Here is a 23088-nt window from a genome sequence, read left to right as displayed (position 1 = left end):
AGGGGACAGGAGGGAAGCCACTGGGGGCATGGAAGGGATGGAGTGTCATGGGCATAATATCTAATGTATTTGATATTGGAGAAAGATAGGACATGTGTTTGGGTTTGATAATTAGCAATAGGTACATTGAAAAGTAACCCTACAAAAATGAGGTAATTATTCATCCTAAGAAAAACAATTATTGAACAGTAATGAGAAAATAATCATAGTGCTTATGTGGTCCTAATAATACAATCACTGAATATTGATCTAACTGTAAGTGGAGGATAGGGTGAGAAGGGAATATGCCAGCTTAATTCTCCTTTGCCTTCTCAGGAAGGGAATAGCTGATGCTTAACTGTCATACATCCTGAAGCTGTGACATAATATTTAGAAGCATGTAATCAAATACCAGAAAAAAACAGCTGAAATAATTAAGATTTTTTTTCTAGGGAGTGAGATTGAAGGGAAGGTAGTAGAATGAGGGTAGAAGATCTGTTTTTCTTTAAAATTTGTAGTAATATATTATTTTCAACCTTAAAAGCAAGGACATTTATGTAATATATAATATAATTTATACACTATATTGGGTAAAATGTTTAAGGATTTCTCTGTGTGTGTGTGTGTGTGTGTGTGTGTGTGTGTGTGTGTGTGTGTGTGGTACTGGGGCTTTGCACATGCTAGGCAAGCTTTGTACGCTATTTCCTCAACCTAAAAGAAAGAAATTTTGACCGTGCTACAACATGGAAGAAACTTGAAGACATGATGCTAAGTGAAATGAGTCAGAAACAAAAGGACAAATACTGTACGATTTTACTTATATGAGGGACCTAGGATAGACAAATTCATAGAAAGACTACAGAATGGTGGTTGCCAGGGGCTGGGGGAAGAGGGAGGGACTGTGAGTGCTTAATGGGTACAGAGTTCCAGTTGGAGAAAATGAGAAAGTTCTGGAGGTGGATGGTGGGGATGTGAATATATGTGATGCCACTGAACTGTACACTTCAAAATGGTTAAGGTGGATAATTTTATTGTATATATATATATATATTACCACAATAAAAGTAACTTAAGAAAAATATTACTTGATTTTTAAATAATTATATGCATATTTTTATTTTATCAGAACATTAACTTTTAGAAAGCTCTGGATGAAAAGTATCTAGATTTTATGGACCCCACAGGGGACCTTTTAAATATTTTTCCCCAATTCTTATGTATGTTCTCCTTAGATAAGGAGTTCTTTTCAATTAAGGGACATACTATTGAATATAAGAATTTAGCAACTACATTTCAGGAAAGTTTGAAATACCAGGTTACTAAATGTAACAAAGGTGTGAATAAAGCTTCAAATTCCTTCAGCTTGAATAAGGACCTTCAGATGCAGGAATTTCCTTTTTATAGCCCCTGCTTTTCTGCAGCTAGGCTAACAGCGTGCAGTGCAGTCTCCCCTGAATGGTTATTCGGGTTCATCTCTGCATTTGTGCAGGGTCTGGGTGGGACTCTGAGTGAATTAAAGATATAGTAGCTGGTAAGTGCATGTTGTCACAGCTGATTTCTAGCTCATGAGTTTATTTTATAATCACTTTCCTTAACCTAGTCCAAATAGAAGTAGCATGTGTATTTGTGTCTTCATGGTTATGAGCAAGAAAAGGCCAATTAGCTTGGTACTGAGGGCCAACTAGTAAAGTGCAGTCCTCATTTAAACAGTGTTCCTCAAGTTTTCAATTGAGAAGCAGCTTGAAGAATTAAAAAACAATGGGAAACAACTTTGTGTATCCTCAGAGACCGCAGACTGCTTTCTGGCCTTTTAAGTTATGCCACTTGGTTTTGACAGGTTGCATTTACCTTCAGGAATTTACTACTATAAAGAGAGTTGTATCTTGTATCATCTAACCTTTCCTCTTTGTTCACAGTACCAGATGAGGACAGAAGCCCGGCGAAAAAATCTTCTCATTCTGATTTTGCATTATTTAACACAAGAAGGGTATGTTACTTTGCAGATATTTACAGATGCTTGCCCTTTTTATCCCTTCGCCTTTCCAGACACATGCCTTCAAAAACAATGAAGAGACTTTATGTTTTAGAAAAGTTTCATATTTACAGAAAAATGAGCAGAAAACACAGCAAACGTCATATACCCTGTTCTCCTCCCAGTTTCCTCTATCACCATCACCACCACCAGCATCATCACCGTCATGTTTTACAATACTGGGGATCAAACCCACGACTTCACACATGAGCTCTGCCCAAGCCCCTCCCATATTATGAGCATCTTGCTTTTATACGGTACATTTGTTACAGTTGATGAGCCAATAACACACTGTTATTAACCAAAGTTCATACTTTACATTAAGGTTTATTCTGTGCTGTACTGCTCTGAGTTTTGGCAAGTGTCTAATGACATGTGTCCACCATTATAGTATTATACACAACCACCTCGCTGCCCTAAAAATCTGTGCTCTATGTGTTCACCCTCCTTGTTCTTTTATCCAACAATCCAGACATGTACTTAGACTCATTGACCTACAGGTTGTTCACTTACGCATTTGAAAACTTTTAGTAACAAATCCTCCCAGTACATAAAATGCTTTCTTTTCCCCTTTAAGTTGGAAGGTAGCATAAAGACGAGGTTTCCTAGACACCCCGCTGGCTATATACACAAGCATAACTGTCATCAATTTTCCTTTCCTTCAAATATTGGATTTTTTTTTTTTTTTTTTTGTGGCACTGGGGTTTGAACTCGGGCCTACACCTTGAGCCTTGAGTCCTTTCTTGTGATGGGATTTTTCGAGATGGGATCTTGCCAATTATTTGCCTGGGCTGGCTTTGAACCTTGATCCTTCTGATCTCTGCCTCCTGAGTAGCTAGGATTACAGGCATGAGCCACTGGTGCTCAGCCCAAATATTGGAAATTTGGCTTTTGGTTGAGGATCACCTCAGGAAAACCAAAATATGTGTGGGCCATAGGCTTTTAATTTTTAATAATATTTATTTATTTATTTTGGTAGTTCTGGGGTTTGAACTCAGGGTTTCATGCTTGCTAGTCAAATACTCTATCATTTGAGTCATACCTTCTACCTTGGAATGATCTTTAAAAGTCACAAAATGAAATCTTGCTGGATGTTGGTGGCTCATGCCTGTAATCCTAGCTACTTAGGAGGCTAAGAGCAGAAGATTACAGTTCAAAGCCAGTATGAGCAAGTAATTCTGAAGACACATCCACCCCATCTCCAAAATAACCAGAGCAAAATGAACTGGAAGTGTGGTTCAAACACTAGAGTATCTATTCTGCAAGCATGAAGCCCTGAGTCCAAACCCCAGTCTTCCCCCACAAAAAAAAGACATGAAATTTCTGCAACTGTATTTAAGAATTCTTTTATTTATTGATTGATTTTTGCAGTACTGGGGCTTGAACTCAGGGCCTTCACCTTGAGCCACACCACCAGTCCTATTTTTGTGTGTGTGTGTGCATGAAGGGTTTTTTGAGATAGGGTCTCGTGGAACTATTTGCCTGGGCTGGCTTTGAACCTCCATCCTCCTGATCTCTGCCTCCTGAGTAGCTAAGATTACAGGCATGAGCCACTGGCACCAGGTAGATTTTTTTTATTATTATTATTTAAGTCATTGAAGGATCTGAGTTTTTTCTTATTTGTTAAAATTTCAGATTCATGCATTTGGTAAACAATTAAATACTGCAAAATATTAAATTGCCATTGATTTACTTTCTCTTTAATTAAGAATGCTGTAAGCTTCTTAATTATAAAATGTGACATTCATCATAACACCTTAATATCAGAATTTTGGGAATGACTTTCTCCTCACTAGTAAATGTGATGAGTTTAAGACAATATCTTTGACACAAAAACGTTCCCCACTCCAATTACTTTGAAACACAGTTTTATCAGAAACTCTTTTTGGTGTTGGAGATTTAAATTTTATTGAGAAATGGTTCATTCTTGTCACGTCACCACCAGTCGCAAAGCAGGAAAGCTAGTGCTCCCTCTTGGAGTGAGCAGTCAGCTGTCAGGTGAGGCCCAACTGCCAATTCTCTGCATCCATTTGGTGCAGCAGGTGGAAAAGGAAATCTAAGCACAGTGGGCCTGACTGTGGTCCTCCCTGTGCCTCTGCTTCTCCATCTGTAGTATGAGAGTGGATGAGCCAGGCAGTCTGATGTGGTCCATATGGGTTGCTCTGCACTGTTCACCAGTCACCCAAGGAAAGTGACTCTAAAGGCATATAAGAAAGTGCCAGGTGTCTACTGTAAGACACAGGTGTAGGGTTTATTGTGGTGGTGGCTGGATGGGGTGGAGTTCATGGATAAGCACATAGGTTTAGGAGCCAGATTGTTTTCTTTCAAATACCCATTCTATTCTTTGCTAATCTGTGATCTTGGATAATTTACATAGCCTCTGTGCTTCAGTTCCCTTGTCTGTAAAATGGGATGATGGGAGATAGATAAGTATGAAGTAGGTACTACCTTTTTATTAGTTTACTTTTTGAGATAGGTGTCACTATGTATCCCAAACTGGCCTCAAACTCATGATCTTCTTACCTCAGACTCCCGAGTGCTGAGATTACAGGTATGTACCATCCTGCCTGGTTTCAGACACTGTTTTTATGAGGATTAAAATGTGTCATGTTTAAAACAGAGTCTGACACAAAGTAGGTTTATATATATATATATATGTGTATGTGCACCTGCTATTTTAGAGAAGATAAGATTTGGATTTCGTTCTTTTAATACCCAGCCTGGTTCAGCAAAAAGTCTGTGGAATGTGGGTTTGGTTCATCTTACTTCATTTTATTTTATATTTTTGGTGATGCTGGGGTTTGAACTCAGGGCTCTGAGATTGCTAGGAAGGCGCTCTACCACTTGAGCCATGCCTCTAGCACTTTTGTCTCTGATTATTTTTTAAAAATTTTGTAGGCATATAATAATTGTACAGGGGATACATTGCAATATTTACATATGTGCTTGCAATGTATCTTAGTTAGATTTACCCCCTCCATCATTGTCCCTTTTCTCCTCTTTCCCCTTTCTTAGAACAGTTTCAACAAGTTTCATTCTTCTATTTTCATATACAAGTTCAAAATAAATCCATCATATGCACACTCATTCACCCTTTGCTTATGCCCCCCACTGGTATTTTTGAGATAGGATGTTGCTTTTTGTCTAGGCTGGACTGGACTCCAAACCTGTTTTATGCTTCCTGCCATCACTGGGATAACAGGCATGTATCATCATGCCCAACTTTTTTCCATTGAGATGGAGTCTATAAAACTTCTTTTTTTGTCTAGGCTGTCCTACATCTTTAATTCTCCTGGTCTTAGCCTCCTGAGTAACTGGGATGACAAGTGTATGCCCAGCTTTTGGTTGAGATGGGATCTTGCAAACTTTTTGCCCAGGCTGGCCTCAAACTTCAATCCTCTTGATCTCATCCTTCCGAGTAGCTAGGATTAGAGGCGTGAGCCACCAGTGCCCAGCTAAGTTACTTTAGATATTTTCTATGGTCATGGAACCCTTGGAGTGATAGTTTTGCAGAATGTCAGTAGATGTTTCTTTTTCTTTTTCCTTTTTTTTTGGTACTGGGGCTTAAACTCAGGGCCTACACCATCAGCCACTCTACCATCCCTTTTTCTGTGATGGATTTTTCTGAGATAGAGTCTCAAGAACTATTATGCCAGGCTGGCTTCCAACCATGATCCTCCTGATCTCTGCCTCCTGAGTTGCTAGGATTATAGGCGTGAGACACTGGCACATGGCTCATGGTGTTTCTTAAAGAGTTTTGTGGTTGAATAAGCCTGACAAACATTGGGTTCGATAAGGCCCCTTGCTTCATAACTTTGAGAACATCTAATTTACTATGCACAATGGGGATATCTGTGCTAATGTCACAAAACTCAGGATTCTGCAAACCAATTTGGCCAAGAAACCCTGTTTTCTTAGCTCATCTTTAGAGACTAGTTTTTTATGGAACACTTTAAGAACAGTTGGCACACTGGAACACTTCATGGATTAGTTGACTCAGCTGAAACTTGGACTCACCATGCTAGGCCCAAGAATTGTAAGCATAATATTAACAGATGCTCAATAAGTATTACCTGAATAGACACTGAGGAACTTACTAGAATGTAGATGAGTGCAATAATTAGAAAGCCGGACAAAGTCATTTATATGAGTAATTCCTAATTTTTTATTGCAATGTATTTTTTGATACATAATTTTTATCATGAAAAACTATGAAGACAAAACAAACATCCCCCCTTCAAAAAATATATATATATATTAGCATAGCCAACCTTTGTCCTTCAGTTGCTTTTATGGCTGGAATTTACTACTTAAAGGCATGCATTTCTCCCTTCTGCCACTAGATGGCCCTTTGCATCTCAAATAAATGAAAATTCTAGAGTTGATAATTTTTTGAGTTCCCGCTGGGAAAAAGATATGTGAGTGGATTATGAAGATAAAAAGTCAACTATAGGTATTTTTTAAAGGACATGTCAGTGTTAGAAAAAAGATCTATCCTTAACGAAGTGCTAAGAATTCTGCAAAAAGGACAGATTATTGTGGACTCAGGGAAAGCTTTGTAGAGATAATGTAAGCAGGATTTAATTTTTTTTCATTTTCATATTATTGTTGTACAGGGGATACATTGTGACATTTACAAAAGTGCTTACAATATATCATAGTTAAATTCATCCCATTCCCCCATTCTTAGAATAGTTTAAACAGGTCTCATTTTGATACATGAGCACATAATATTCCCCCATATTCACCCTTCTTCACCCTTTCCTTATATCCTCCGCCTTCCCACTGGTGACAACCCCCAGGCAGGACCTGTTTTACCTCCCTGTTTTTGTTTGTTTAAAACAGCTATATAGGGAGTTTCATTATGACATTTCCGTGTATATATGTATTGTTACCTGAATTGGTTCATCCCCTCCATTTTTCTCCTTTCTACCTTAGTCCCCTTCTTATGGTGATTTCAACAGGCTTGAAAATTCTATATTCATTCTTGTATAGGAAGTATATCAACCATACTCACCTTAACTTCCTTCTTTTACCCTCCCTCTCTCATATGTGACCTCCCCTTAGTGTGACCTGTTTTTCATAACATTTCTTATATTTGTATTAGGTCTGTATTTCACATATGAGAGAAAACATGTGGCCTTTGGTTTTCTGAGCCTGGCTAACTTCACTTAAGATGATGTTCTCCAATTCCATCCATTTATCTGCAAATGATAAGATATCACATTTTTTTAATCCATTCATCAGTTGTGGGGTATCTGGGCTATTTCCAAAGCTTGGCTATTGTGAATAGCACTGCAGTAAACATGGGTGTGCAGGTGTCTTTATTGTAACCTGACTATAAGCAGGATTTTAAAGACATGTAGAATATGGATAGACAGAGGTGATGGGAAGAGGTGCAGAGGAAGAAGGTATGTGACATAAGTTGAACAATCAAGTCAACGGAAAGACCAGAGTTTGAATGTGTGAGCAAAAATTTGTGAGGGGAGACAATGGAGGGACATTTAGTCCTTATGTATCCATCTTCTCAGGCCAGCGATTTTAACAGCTTCCCTCTCATGTCCTGTTCATTTTGCTCACTACTGCCTTGTCACTCAGAAGGCTTAAAAAAGAAGTTAACTAAAGCTGGGTACTGGTGGCTCACACCTGTAATCTTAGCTACTTAGGAGGCAGAGATCAAGAGGATGGCAGTTGGAAGCCAGCCCCCAGCAAATAGTTCTCCAGACCCTATCTAGAAAAAACCCAACACAAGAGAGGCTGGAGGAGTGGCTCAAGTGGAGCACTTACTTAGCAAGCACAAGGCCCTGAGTTCAAACCCCAGTACAGCAAAAAAAACTACAAAAAAACAAAAACAAAAAAGTTAACGAAGACCTGGAGAGTCTACTTACAGAGGATTTTTGAGATAAAGTCCTTGCTTCTAGTGCTAAAACCACTTACATTGGACAGCTTTACTATTGAACAAATTAAAAGTGACAGTTAAGAATGTGGTGATAGAGGCTGGGGATGAGGCTTAATGGTAGGAATGCTTGCCTAACATATATAAGACCATAAGTTCCCTTCCCAGCACAAAAAACATCCCCTTGTCCTTTCCCTCCCAAAAAGTCAAGGGTGATGTTGTAGACTTGTGCAGTCTCTGATCAGTTGTGGACTGCATAAAAGTGTCCAGGCAGGATATGTGGGTGTAGTGAGGGAAATAACAGAGTTTTATTGTAGGAAAAGGATTACAGGTGAGGTCTCTGCCAGTGGAATGGAGGCGCCACATGCAGGGGGAAAAAAAGGAAGACATTTTAATTTTAGGTCATTTTTATATCATCCTTAACTTGGAGGCAGGGAGAAAATCCCCCATCTCCAAAAGTTGCCTCAAGTCCCTGTGGGAGGAAATTTCCACTCTCACTTAAAGGATTTGCAATTGAAATGGAGATATCTGGACTCAGAAGGAATGAGTAAGGGAGGGGAGACTAGGGTGCGCTAAATCAGGCTGTATGGTTTTTAAAAGTCCCGAGCTTTCCCTAATATCTAGTCTGCCTCAGTGACAATGCTATTTATATAGGGAGATACTGTTCATGTACTGCTTAACTAAAAATCATCAGGAATAATATGCCTAAGCAGATACACTAAATTTACTTAGTGATGTTCATTGGCATATATTTGGAATTTCCCTCTGAGCTCATAGCACATTCTTTTGGAATTGCTCTACTAATGGTAAATCTTGCCCCTTAGGGTTGAATTTGGTTTTTAACAATGGCCAAATGTTACCTAAGATGAACACTGGTGAATAAAGAGGTAATGAAGTTAGGCAAATACCTATGTTTGGCTAAAAAGAAGTAAAGATAATCCAAAAGATTTTTTCTTAATTGAGTTATTTCTTAGACTTTAAAATACTTCCAGAATTGTTTCTGAACAACGGTGATATCCCGAGAATGAATAGTTAGCTTCCAGAGGCACTTGCTTTGAAAGACACTTTTTTTGATATATTTAATGTACGTAAGCTGGGTACAGTGGTACATGACTATAATTCTAGCACTCTGGAGGTCAAGGCCAGAGGATAGAGAGGTAGGGGCCAGCCTGGGTACATAGTGAGACCCTGTCTCTAAAAACCAAAAGAACCAAACCAAACCAAGCCAAATCCCAACCCCCAAACTACAACAAAAACTGGAAAAAAAAACCCATATGTAATTTTTTTTTTTTTTTTTTGGCAGCACTGGGGGCTGAGCCAGCGCTTTTTTGTGATGGGTTTTTTTGAGATAAGGTTTGGAGAACTATTTACCTGGGCCTGTCTTCGAACCATGATCCTCTTGATCTCTGCCTCCTTAGTAGTTAGGATTCACAGGCATCAGCCACTGGCGCCTGGCTAAAGCCTCATATAAACTCGTTTCTATCTAGTATACTATTTAATATAGGCTTAATCTTTGTATTGAGTCTCTGGATTTATAATCCTTGTTTGATTTTATTCTTTATACACAGTGTTAACTTTTTTTCTTCTGTAAAACTGTCAGATATATTGATGCAGCCAATGCTTTGGAGCAAGAGACTAAACTGGGGTTACGGCGCTTTGAAGTTTGTGACAACATTGATCTCGAAACTATTTTGATGGAATATGAGAGCTATTATTTTGTAAAATTCCAGAAGTACCCCAAAATTGTCAAAAAGGCATCAGACTCAGGTACATGGTTTACTTTCTAGAAATAAGGCTTTATCCCATTGTTAAGAATAGTTTTTCTGGTTCTGGTGGAATGGTTCAAGTGGTAGAACACCTGCCTAGCAAGCATGGGGCCCTGAGTTCAAACCCCAGTACCACACTCACACACACACACACACACACACACACACACACACAAGAATGGTTTTTCTGGCTAGGCTTGGTGGCTCATGCCTGTAATCCCAGGACTTAGTAGGTTATGGCAGGAGAATATAGCAAGTTAGAGGTCAGCAAGACCATATCTCAAAAAAAAAAAAAAAGAAAGAAAGAAAGGAAAAAAAAATGATGTTTTATCCTCATCTTATTCCCAGGCATATGGTGGCCCTTGTCCTGCACTGTAAGACTAAACCAGAAAAGTCATGCAGCCTCTCTTAGACCCAGAGCAAACAACTGAAACATGATTATCTCGTTCTTTCTTTCTTTCTTTAGTTTGTTTTTTGGCACTATTGATTGAACGCAGGGTCTCAAGCTTGCTGACCATCTGGATTTTGACACTCGTTTAGCTCTGTGGGCCTTTTTTGAGGAATGTAGGTTTTAAGACAAGGAAAACAAACCCCAGTGTTTGGCAGTAGCGCTTTAGAAGACAGCATCAATTTCTGTAGAGATGGAAGGGGCAGCTGGAAGAGGATGAATGACAAAAGACTTATTCTTGTTGGAAGACCTATTATCTATCTTGAAAATAACATGAAAATGAGTATTGGTGAAGCTAATAGCTCATGTATAGATAATGAAATGCTTTTGAAAGCCATCAGTCCAAATAATGATCAATATAATGCAAAGACCCAGTATAGGTTAGCAGTCAAGGAGGCTGGCTGGAGGGAAGAGGTAAAGCCAGGGTCCTAGGTTTTGTAATAACATTGACTTAGAAGTCTGTAAGTGGGGGAAGTAATTATAAACCAAGGGAGATCACTGCTCTGTTTACAAGGTACTTGTTAAGCCACAGACTTTAACATTTCATGTAGCGACCAGGAAACCGAGAGGAGCATCAATTAAAAAGAGCCAAGGCTGAATCTCAGAGCTGAGAGGGATATGAGAGGTATTTTCTTGGTCTTCCTTCCAATGCAGGGTTCAGAATTTGGCTTCTGTGACCGATTGTTAGGTATGAGACTTGAGAAACCACTGGTTCCTAACTACAGGGTTCCAAGTCCTGTTACCAACAGGATCTGATTTCTAGATGGCTCTTTCTCATATAACTTGGTACTCACCTTCTCCTGTGATATCGGACACAGTGTCTCTTCATTTTAAGGATGACTGGCAGAGTGTCCTTCAATAAACGTTCTCTGCCAGATTCATGCAATCATTACGGGGTCACACACACTTCATTAAAATGGTGTCAAGTTCATAGAACTCAGTGAAATGGCAGCTGTAAAATCAGACCGTATTGGAGTTGCCACCAGGTGCATGGTGTCTAACACATTTGCTGTCTTGAGGACCGGGGAGTCTTCCTCTGTGTGGAGATGCCTGGGACACTCAGCGGCCTTCTCTTCTCGGATTATTTCATTTCTCTCTAAATCAGAGTAGCTGAGTCTCTAGGCCAAAAGGCTATATTACAAATTTTTAAGAGATATATGTAAGCAAAAATATACCTGAAAAATCACTTTCTCTCTCCTAAGGTTACATTCTTCCTTTTTTCTCCCAATGTTTGTTTTGCTACAGTAGAAAATAATTTGTCACCAAGAAGTGTTGGAGGGAAGACCAAAAGGTAAAGTAAATGGTAATTCATCTTGATCAATTCAGCTCTAGGAGTTTGTGGTATCTGTTTCTAGAAGATTCTCCAGTGCACCTTCAAAACTGTCTACCAGCAATACCAGGCTGCGGTCTTGTGATCTTGGTGGACTCTGCCATAAAGTCCCTTCATATAACAGCTGTCCAAGACTTGAGCCAATATCTGTCAGTTCTACCAGGTTACTGCAAATACTTGTATCCAATGATACTCTGTCTTTCTAGACCTTGTGGCATGAAGAATATGGACCTCAGAGGTTGAAAAACCTTTTTATAAGCCTGGAACAGGTTTCTAGCTTGTAGTGAGGTCCTGGCATATAGTGAAAACTCAAGAAATATTTTTTTACCTCTTTTAAATAATATCAGTGCACTCTTAGAGCTCAGATCCTAAGCTGTCTGAAGATAATAATCTAGAAGGACAGGCTTATGGTTATGCCTCCCTGGTGCCAGCCTCCAAAGATCTGGCTTTTCCTTGCCTTTCCCTCCTTTTCTAATGCTCATCTCATGTGCCATTCCCCAGCTGCTCATGTCCAAGTCTCATTTAAAAATAGCTAGGGCTGGATCTCATTCAGACAATTCCTGGGAATCCAATGGGAGCCCCTCTATCTCCTGACACATTTTCCCACAAGGCCCCCACTCCTGCCTCAGTGTCCTTCCCATTCCTCTCTCCCCCACCCCGCCCAAAGTCATGTCCTGGTTAGAAATGCCCAGGGTGCTGCTGCTTGGGGATGGTCAGCTTTGGGGCAGCTGGGTGCGTGGAATTTTACTAACACAAAAGCCTAAACCTCAGGGACAGGTAAAAGTGGGGCTTCTGTTAGGGGCATAAAACCATTCAGGTAGTGAAAAAATCTTTAAAAATCTTAAAATGTTATTGAAAAAAGAAAATATATTGGGATCATAAACAATTTGTGCACTCTATATGCTTAATTTTGGGAATGACTGGGGATGTTTAGCTTGAACAGAGGACTTGGAGAGGGTGGTCCGTAGGACAGTAGAACAGTGCAGTAGCCCTCTTCATCCTTTTTAAGGAGATTGTGTCTTCTCTGCAGAATTCTCCTGGGTATACCAAGACTGGTGGCTGAAGTTAAAGCAGAGTGAATTTAGTTCCATATTCGGAAGAATTTTGCAGTTGTTGGTGCTCTTATCTTTGGTCATATTAAAGGAAACTTTGTGGATTAGTTGTATCCAATGGGAAATCAAAGTGGGAAAATGGAGTCCCAGTTCCTTGCCAGCCCCATAAGGGAGCTGAAGCAAGTTTAACTATACATATGGGCTGGTGGAGTGGCTCAAGTGGTAAAGTGCCTGCCTAGCAAGCGGGAGGTCCTGAGTGCAAATCCCAGTACCGCCAATAAATAAATAAATAGTTCATTAAAAAACAAACAAACAGAAAAAGTTGGGTGTGGTGACACACGCCTGTCATCCCAATGACAGCAGGAAGAGTAAAATAGGAGGATCATGGTCATGAGACCCCACCTCCAAAATGAGCAGAGCTAAAAAGGCTGGAGGTATGGCTCAAACAGCACCTGCCTAGCAAGCATGAAACCCTGAGTTCAAACCCCAGTACCACCAAAAAAAAAAAAAACCAAAAAACCCAAAAAACTATACAGATAATTCTATATAGATATATAACTTAAACTTACCTTATATTAATAAGAGTTTGCATTTATAAAATACTTGGTATTCCTTGCATACCATTATTTCATTTTTGTGCCAGCAAGCACCCTGAAGGATGAAATTTTCTTATTCTTGGTTGAGAGATGAAAGAAGATGCCCTGAGAACTGTCGGTGCCCACCTCTCACGATGCTCACCCAGTGTGTCCAACACTGGGGTCATCCTATGGGGACACGGGTGGTATTGTTCACATGGGTAGTCTTGCTGGCCAAATGGCTATGCATTTTAATTAAAAAGATGAACAACTTTTTCTTTCCCACAAAGAAATGGAGTTGAAGCAGCTGCTCTCTTAGATCACTTAGATCACAGGAGAAATGCTTCTAGCAAAACCTCGGGCAGATGCTTCACACACATAGGGACCAAAGAGCCACGAGAACAAAACAGCTATGATGTAGGAGTTGATGTCCTGCACCTCAAGAGGCAGGTCCTGCCTCTCTCTGGATGTCATCTTCTAGTGCAAACTGCAGATATTCCAATACCAAATTCTCTGTGTAATTATGGGAGTGTAGTGAACAAATACATTTTGCTCTTGTAGTGATGTATAACACACATTCAGTCAAATGCAGGCACTGTTGTAGCCATTACCACGTGCAGGCTGCCAGCAGGTTCCCTTTGTCCTTTCCCAGTTAATATGCCCCGTCTTCACTATTAGTTAGATAATATTCTGACTTCCAGCTCCATCAATTTGTTTTGCCTAAGCAAACAATGTTTGATGAAAAATAGTTTTACAAATATGAAGTATCTGTGACAACAGACATGGGGTAAGCTTTACTTTCCTCCCACAAGCCCCTTCTTTTTCTTTTTTTTTTCATTTTAAACTGTCTGAGACTTTATTGTAGTTTGTTATCATCTTTGTAATGAAACTAAGCCTTGCCTTTTCCTCCTATATTTTCTTTTTTTTTTCCTTTTATTATTCATATGTGCATACAAGGCTTGGGTCATTTCTCCCCCCTGCCCCCACCCCCTCCCTTACCACCCACTCCGCCCCCTCCTTCTCCCCCCCACCCCCTCAATACCCAGCAGAAACTATTTTGCCCTTATTTCTAATTTTGTTGTAGAGAGAGTATAAGCAATAATAGGAAGGAACAAGGGTTTTTGCTGGTTGAGATAAGGATAGCTATACAGGGCATTGACTCACATTGATTTCCTGTGCGTGTGTGTTACCTTCTAGGTTAATTCTTTTTGATTTCACCTTTTCTCTAGTTCCTGGTCCCCTTTTCCTATTGGCCTCAGTTGCTTTTAAGGTATCTGCTTTAGTTTCTCTGCGTTAAGGGCAACAAATGCTAGCTAATTTTCCAGGTGTCTTACCTATCCTCACCCCTCCCTTGTATGCTCTCGCTTTTATCATGTGCTCAAAGTCCAATCCCCTTGTTGTGTTTGCCCTTGATCTAATGTCCACATATGAGGGAGAACATACGATTTTTGGTCTTTTGGTCCAGGCTAACCTCACTCAGAATGATGTTCTCTAATTCCATCCATTTACCAGCGAATGATAACATTTCGTTCTTCTTCATGGCTGCATAAAATTCCATTGTGTATAGATACCACATTTTCTTAATCCATTCATCAGTGGTGGACAAGCCCCTTCTGATATTTACTGTATACAGTATGCTAAGAGGTATTTTACATAGGCAAAGTATTTCTGGCATGTTGAATTAAAACCACAAGCAAATCCCTAGATTTTCTGATGTTTCATAAGAGAACTCCTTCTCCCTCCCCACCATTTTCCCGCTCTGATGTTCTTAAGAAAAATAGGAAGAAACATGGAAGGATGCTTGTAAATGTGTTTCAATGTGTTCTTGTTGTTTTTTCTTTTCTTTTTCTTTCTTTCTTTTTTTTTTTTTGGCAATACTGGGGTTTGAACTTAGGGCCTCATTCTTGCTAGGCAGGTGCCCTACCACTTGAGCCACTCCACCAAGCAATGTGTTCTTGAGAACTAAAGCCATCTGCCAAAGGGCTGAAGCTATGTGGTATGAAGGAGAAATGAAGAAGAAGAGTTGGGATGCTTGTGGGTGGGTGGTCTCTAGCCTGGTTTTGGAGGAGACCAGATGAACAAAGTGGGCAGATGGCATAGATAGAAGGAACTTGTTGTGGTACATCTGCATATCTTTCAAGAACTTTCCTTAAGTGTGCTATACTTGTTATTTATTTATCTCAAATTAAGTGGTTAGAATAATTTCCTCCAAAGTTTTTGTTCCTTGCTTAGGGTGGTGAGTGATACTTACCAAAATCTCCCCAAGATCAATCAGCAGAGGCTTCGACCCAAAACCACATCAGAGAAAACACGGGACCCCAAACCTCTCAATAAAGAACATCCTAAACAGGTCAGAATGACTCTACTTGATGTTGGTAATATCACACTTGACTGAGAAATAGACCCAAGAAAAAAGGTAACATTTATTTGTTAAGACCCTATCTTTTTTAAATTGCTAATTTAATTGAATTGCAGAATTGCCTGAAAGTTGTGGAGTTTTTGGTTTGTTGCATTAAAACCATGGGCAAATCCCTACATTTCCCAACCTTTCCCTTGGTCTGAGTGGAAGATGAGTGCCTTTGGAGGGGTATGATTCACTGCTGCAGAGCTTAATCCTCCCAGCTGAGGTAACTGCAGGTGGCAGGTCTTCCTGTCCCCAAACATATTCCCAGGTTCCTAAGTGTAGGCTGGGTGCAGTATGAGGTATGGCTGGGCCTCAGAGTCTCCTGCTGTGCTTCTCCAAAGTATACAAGGTTGATCCTCACCCCAGACCTCTACACTGGACTTGCTACAGGGGGAGAGGACAGAAAGGGGAGAGAGCCCAGCAGGTGGATGAAGCCAGTGGCTCCTGACTCAAGAGATCCATGTCTGGAACCTTCTTATCTAGAACAAAACATTCCAGACTTTAAAGGAAATAGGACTAGCAGAAACTGAGAAAAGAAATAGATTTAATGTGCAAGATTCCTGGAAGGAAAGAAATAAATAATCATGAAACTTAGTAGGTCAAAAGGAACCCCTCACCCTTGTCTATAGCTGTGGCCATTGGGCCTAACTCAGGCGGAGGGGAGGTGAGATGGGCCAGGAGAATACCATAGGACACTGACTGACTTTGTTTCACTTCAAAACCCTGCAAGCCCTGGCCAACAAGCAACCCTGGCCATGGGATAAAAGACAAGCCAGAGAGTAGGGATGGGCTGAGCATAGCTATTTCCTCCATTAGAAAAGCTGCCCGCAAGCCCGAGGCCTGGTGTCTTAGCCTTCCAGGGACAGCACCTTCCTCCTGGCACAGGGAGTTGATTAATTCATTTTGCTGGGTCTGCACAAAAGTGGCCAAAAATACAGGACTCCCCATCTACAAAACTGTATCTAGCATTTGAGTTTGCAGTTAGGTAAATGAGTCTCTCACTGCTTCTCAGCTGACTTCTCTTTGTCTTCCTCTTTCTTCAGGAGAGCAACAGTCGTGCTCACATGGAGAGTGTTGACTTTGGTTTAAATATATCAAGAATCCACAAGAACAGTGGAGAGGAAAACGCCCACCCACAAAGAGTAAGTGAAACTCAGAAGCCTAACATGGAAAGGAATATTCTTTTTCTTTTTAAAAATGAAAATCAAAAAATGGACTTTTGTCAAAAAGGAAAGTTAAAACAATATGATCAATGATTGGCTGACAGGTATGGGGGAAGGGCACTGGGGGAGGATCAAAAAATGGAATCTCCTTTCTGAAAGAATGGTCTGGAATGAGTCATCTACCTCTAAGGAGCTCAGTCTCCTCATTTGTAAATTGAAGGGTTTGGAAGACATGACTCTAATGTTCCTTTTAGCTTGAAAAATTCTGTGATTAGCTGGAGGTAGTCACAGAGCACCTGCCTAGCACCAGAAGAAAACATCTGTGGTCAATATGATACACTTTGTTCTCCTGCATTACTCACTGAGCTATAGTCTCATACTCGTTCTTTTCTGCCCTGCTGAACGTAGTTGATTGCTGGTGTCACCCTTCCTGGAGGCATAGCTCCAGGTATGGGCATAATTACACATGAACTATGAAACCTCAGATGATATAGGGCTGAGCCTTGATAGATATTTCTACCCTTTTCAAAATGAGCCTCGATAGTAGGTTTTCGAGAGAAAAGACCCAGATGGGCTGGATTTAGTCAAAAGGGAGGGTAAGTGTGTCCTTTGAAAATGAAAAACACCTCACTCTGAAGAGTATAGCCTCTAGGCTTGTCCTTCTTGTTTTTTTTTTTTTCTTTTTTTATTGTTTTATTATTCATATGTGCATACAAGGCTTGGGTCATTTCTCCCCCCAGGCTTGTCCTTCTTGAATAATCTTTCTTTAATCAAATTCTCAAGCCATGGCCTGCTGGCTTAGCTCTGAGTGGCTCTTTAGGCAAACTGAGCTCTATGCCTGTTTGAAGGGGTGTCTGAGAACACCTCCCTGGAAACCATGGAGAGTTACCTCACTGGCCTGAACTGCCATGAGAGCTTACTGAACTGGATAGCTGCTGGAGACGACGCCATTTGAAGCAGTGTCTCCCATGGAGAAATGGTTCCTTGTTAACTTTCCCTGCTATCGCCATGTTTTCCGTCACCTTTGTGCCTAGCAATTTCGTGGCTTTAGTTTCTCTTGTGAGTGCCTCTCATTGACAAAAATGGATATTTCTGATTGGATCACAAGGAAGGGACAATTGAACCCAGCACTTAACCTTTGAAATGGTCAGGCTATAAAGTCTCTTTCTTGCAGAAACGGCCTCAGGGTAAAATATGGATACTTTTCTTCCTAGCATTTCAAAAGGTTGCCTGGGCTGAACTAACAAGTATGCACTTCCAGGGGCGATCCTCAAAATGTGTCTATCATTGTCGTGTTTGGACCCCTAGCTTCAGGATTTCCAACACCCCTGCAAATTTCATAGGTGTGCTATTCTTAAGGACATGGACTTGGGAGTCAGCCTGCCGCAGGTGTTTCCCTGCTGTGTAACTTTGGATAAATCGTTTATCATCTCTCCAAGCCTCACTTCTCTCATCTGTAAAATGGACAAAACCATCATTCCCACTTTAAACGCCAAAGTGATAGGAAATTCTTAGTACAATACCTACCACATAATAAATTCTAGACAAACATTGAACACTATTACTGTAAATGTTTTTTGCCTGCATTCTTGCCTTTTCCTTCCTTCCTCTAGGGGAGACAGGGTGACATTGGAAGGAGTATGGGCTTAGGAGACAGATATTTGGACTTGAATCCTGGCCTTAAGTCACTTGTTAGCTGTGTGTCCCTGGGCCAATCATTTAACTACTTTGGCCTGACTTCCACAGGTGAGAAACAAGGATGTCAAACCCCCCACAACTAGCAGAGGTGTTCTAAGGATTAGAAATTATCCTCACAGTGTGCCTTGCACACCTGCTCCATCCCAGGTGTCCTAGTGAGTGATGGGTGCATCTAGTCAGCCAATAGGAACTAGCTCTTCTCCTGTACCAGTGGGTTCTTTCTGCATGTGTAATGTTTCAGAAGGATGAAACCAGACAGGGGAAGTGGTCATATCAGGAAGCAGATGTAAGTCAGGAACTGCAAAATGCTATGAACTTTTATGAAAGTCAACGCCATTCTCAAAAAGTATTTATGGTTTTATTTAGTATCTCAACTTGAGGATGTCCTCTTGTTCAATGTTAGTGGAGTTTTTCTGTTTTTGTTTTTTTTTGGGGGCTTGAACTCAGGGCCTCACACTTGCTAGCCAGGTACTCTACCACTTGAGCCAGTCCCCCGGCCCTGTTTTTTTGTTGGGTATTTTTGATATAGGGTCTTGGGAGCTGTTTGCCTGGGCTGGCTTCGAACCACGATTCTACTGATCTCTGCCTCCTGAGTAGTTAGGATAATAGGCCTGAGCCACAGGCGCCTGGCTGAGTGCAGTTGCTTTTTAAAACTCAACTTGAAATCTACCCTATATCTCAGGACATCTAAATGTGGACTGATTTAATGAGATCAACCTACTAAGGATTGTTTGCTTGTGTGTGTTAATGGCTTACTCCCTTTCAGGGCCAAGTCATCGACTTCAAAGCTCTGCTCACCGATGCTATCAAAGGAGGAACCAGTGAACTTGCCTTGAACACCTTGGACTGTAACCCAGACCCCACAGTAAGTGGCTAAGATGTGCTACTCAGCTTCCAAACTGCCAAAATCCGAAATTTGGAAGTATCATTTTGAGTACAGTGAAAGCTTGAGATCAGGTCAAAAATCATGACAACCTGTCACCCTGGTTTCACTAAGATCCTGCTTTTCTTCCTAAATGATGCAGCTGTAAGACTGTAACATGAGCCTTTCTGCTTCTCTCACTAGGAACGATTGCTAAAACCTCTGAGTGCATTTATTGGCATGAACAGTGAGATGCGAGAATTGGCAGCGGTGGTGAGTCGGGTAAGATCTGCTATTCGATTCACAAATTTACGGAGGCAGATTGGGGCTCCTGGAGCATTGTGGGCTGCTTCTTTTATTAATAACAATAAATATGATCATTTATTTATAAACTGCCCCCACTTGCGAAGGCACTCATATTGTTTAGAGGCACAATAATGCATGATAAATAAATTATAGAATCATAAAATTACAATATAAAAAGCCCACCATCTCACTATAGAGGCCATGAAAACTGAAAGAGAAAAAGACTCAGAAAGGAAAGGATAGGTGAAAGGTTTTATAGCATGGCCTGGAGTCAAGAAAAGAAGCCTCTTAGAGGAGGAAAGGACATATCTGCATTTTCTTCTAAAAAGTCACAGCCCAGAGCCAGGCACTGGTGGCTCACGCTTGTAATCCTAGCTACTCAGGCAGAAATCAGGAGGATTGATGGTTTGAAGCCAGCCCAGCAAATAGTTTGTGAAACCCTATCTCAAAAAAACCCATCACAAAAAAAAATAGGGCTGGTGGAGTGGTGCAAGGTGAAGGCCCTGAGTTCAATCCCCAGTACTGAAAAAAAAAAAAAAGTTACAGCCCAGAAATACAGAGGTCAGGAGTCTAGTCATCTCATAATTGGAAATTTCCATGAAAAATAAGAGTCATTGGAAAGATTTTACCAGACTACAGGTTTTTCAAGTTTGCTATGCAGAATCTCAAGGCAAGTTTAATGGCTAATGAAACAGGCTTTGGATCGGTTGACTTGCACTTGATTTCTAAATCTTTCTCTTTCTGGTTGTGTGACTTTAGGCAAGCTTCTTGGGATTAGCATGGGTTCCTGAGTTATAAGACACTTTCTAATGTCAGCGATCTCATTTAATTGAAGACTAAAACCAAGACAGGCCCAGAGAGGTGCTTAACATGATTTTTAAAAAATGCACAGCAGCTCTGAGTAACTAAGGGCTCCTCAGCTCCTCTATTTAGCTCAGCACTCACCACTGCACTCCTCATGTGTCAGGCATGTGCTGGGGGTGAGGACACAGAGGGGAGCGGATCAGACACTGTCCTTGCCTGTTAGAGTTCTGGTTGCACAGACAAGTGCCTTCAGAGAGTATGGAGGTGGCTTTCACCAAAGCTCAGGGAAGGATACACAGGAAGGAGCTACCAGAAAAAGAGAAAAGGAAGGGTGGGAGGCACTGAGGGTAAAGGTGGGGATGGGGTTGGAGAGAGAAGCAGGGTTCCGGAGGAAGGATCCCATGGCAGCACCCAGGGCTGGGAATTGGTCGGAAAAGATGAGGAGCCTTGGTGTGGTGACCTTCAGGGGATGGGGTCATCAAATGTGCTTGTACACAGTGCATTCTGAAGTCAGCCAGGAGGATGGATGGCAGAACAATGGAAAGGGGAGGCCAGCTGTGAGGTTTTCATCAGTAAGGGGATGAAAGATGGAGCCAGGCAATGCTGACTCGGTTGCTTAAGACAGCAGACAAAAATACTTTCCTATCCACCAAAATCAACAGTCTTCTTACCATTATATCTTCATGACTCAAGATAAAACTACAGTGGATGTAGTCATAGGACCATAGGAGGGGTCATTCAGCCCCTGCTTGAATGCTTCCAGTAACTTTGGGTTGATATAAGGAGGAACTTTGGGTTAGGGAATTAAACACTACCTTGTGGGACTTGGTGTCAATTCTAGAAGACAGCAAGAAATACTACTATCTATGGATGCCTCAAATACCAAGCAAGATGAATCCTCATTGTGTGCCAAAATTTCCCTATGAAAGGGCTGAAATAGGGATCATGGGTTCTGCTAAAATCTGGAAGTTTGGAGCCAGGCATAGGGGTACAAGCCTGTAATCCCAGTGCTCAGGAGGCTGAGGCAGGAGCCTCAGCCAACCTGGGCTATATAGTGAGTTCCAGGCCAATCTGGGCTATGTTAGGTGAGACCTGGCCTCAAAAAACAAACAAACAAATTGGAATATTGTTCTTTTTTTGTTACTCCATCCAAAAATACGTTATGCATAAGATGCATGACCCACATAATTTTTCTATAGCTTCTCTTTTAAAAGTGGATCTGTATATTGGAAGGACCTGGGAGGAGAAGAGACGGGAGTAGGACCGTAATATCTCATGGGCATTTAAAAACACATGTATATATTACTTACTAAAAAGTTAGATAAGCCTGGCATGGTGGTACATACCTGTAATCCCAGCTACTCAGGAGGTAGAGATGGGGAGGATGGTGGGCTGAGGCCAGCCCATGCAAAAAGCTAGTTAGACCCCACCACGAAACCAATAAACCCAGCATAATGGCATGTGTCTGTAATCCCAGCTATGTGGAAGGCATAGATATGAAGATCAATGTCTGAGGCCAGCCCTGTACAAAAACTCAAGACCCTATGTGAAAAATAACTAAAGCAAAAAAGGGCTGGGGGCTTAGCTTGAGTAGTAGAATGCCTACCTGACAAGCCTGAGGGCAAGAGTTCAAACTCCAGTACCCCTTTCCTCCCCCCCAAAAAAGTTAAGTAAATAGAAAAATAAGTTTCCACACTTGTGCTGCAGTCACTCAAAATGACTTTGGAAAGAAGTCTTTTTAAATGTAATACTCTAGACATTGTTTGCCTGAAATAGCTCCTATAGAGAAAGGCCCCTAAGTGACTCTTCTCAGGCATCTTGTGAAATTGAAGTTTGGAAACTGTAAATTAGTTATCAGTAAAAAGCTACCAAAATTGATTACCCTAGATGGTTGCTATAGGGCTCTCCTATAAGTAGGGAAAACTGCGTTTTTGCTCAGTTGTCGGCTTCCTTGAATTTCCAGAAGCAATTCCTCATGCTCAAAGTGGAGAACAGTCACTAGGGAAAAAAGAGAAATTGGTTTCAGAGGGGCATTATCTCTTTTATGCAACAAATTAAGAAAGTGTTTGCCTGATCAAAGAGCAAGAGAGAAGCCAGGTGCTGGCAAGAAACTGTTTTGCAATAAAAACTCGTGTAATTTGAAGGCATATTCTGTAGCTCTTTGATTACGTCATAAATCAGCATGGGTTGCTGTTGACTGAAGACAGGTGTGGTCCATTGACAGGAGATTTTTTTTTTCCATCCTAAAAGTACCATATTATATCATCAATATCTCTTCAGGGAAAAATCATTGAATATTTTCATGGCATCCGTTGGCGAACTGACCCCAAATTATAAAGTGTACGTATGCATATATCACCAGCACTTTTAAATCCTATCGGGAGTCAAGTATTCCTCTGCTCACCTGTTTATTACAGCTGTGGAGGGAAACACTAGTTTTAACAAAATGATCAAATGTATATTGCAGGACATTTATCTCCATAATCCAAACATAAAGTGGGACGACATTATTGGACTGGATGCAGCCAAGCAGTTAGTCAAGGAAGCTGTTGTGTATCCAGTAAGGGTAAGAAGGGGAAGCCCCTCGGGGGCTGTTTCTGTTCACTGTCCATTGGACAGGCTGTATGTCACACACTCATTGGGAGGGAAAAGGCTGGATGATTTCCTGTTCTCAAGTTAGCTTTTTGCCAATGCAGAGCATCAGGCCTAGTCCATTGTAGACAATTTCAAATCGTGTTTCATATTGGTTCAGGGCAGGTGTCTGCTCAAAGTG

The 23088-nt window shown here is 40.9% G+C and overlaps 1 protein-coding gene across 4 annotated transcripts in view; it reads left to right on the top strand.

Annotated features, from left to right (window-relative positions):
• The first annotated feature begins 1901 nt into the window (after positions 1-1901).
• Positions 1902-23088, top strand: part of Katnal2 (katanin catalytic subunit A1 like 2) — a 51667-nt gene continuing 30480 nt past the window's right edge. Inside the window, exons 1-9 of one of the 4 annotated variants that reach the window (XM_074069866.1) lie at positions 1902-1966; positions 9508-9674; positions 11367-11412; positions 15311-15449; positions 15481-15494; positions 16555-16624; positions 19110-19208; positions 19410-19487; positions 22783-22881. In XM_074069866.1, coding sequence (XP_073925967.1) covers positions 1902-1966; positions 9508-9674; positions 11367-11412; positions 15311-15449; positions 15481-15494; positions 16555-16624; positions 19110-19208; positions 19410-19487; positions 22783-22881 — 777 coding nt within the window. Of the gene's footprint in view, positions 1967-9507; positions 9675-11366; positions 11413-15310; positions 15450-15480; positions 15495-16525; positions 16625-19109; positions 19209-19409; positions 19488-22782; positions 22882-23088 lie in introns of those variants that run through there. The other 3 variants (XM_074069869.1, XM_074069868.1, XM_074069867.1) reach the window with 3 other exon arrangements.

The sequence above is a fragment of the Castor canadensis genome, chromosome 4 (genome assembly GCF_047511655.1).
Source record: "Castor canadensis chromosome 4, mCasCan1.hap1v2, whole genome shotgun sequence".
In the NCBI taxonomy this organism is placed as follows: Eukaryota; Metazoa; Chordata; class Mammalia; order Rodentia; family Castoridae; genus Castor; species Castor canadensis.
The sequence above is the reverse complement of the archived record's forward strand: the minus strand, read 5'-3'. Positions and strand labels throughout refer to the sequence as shown.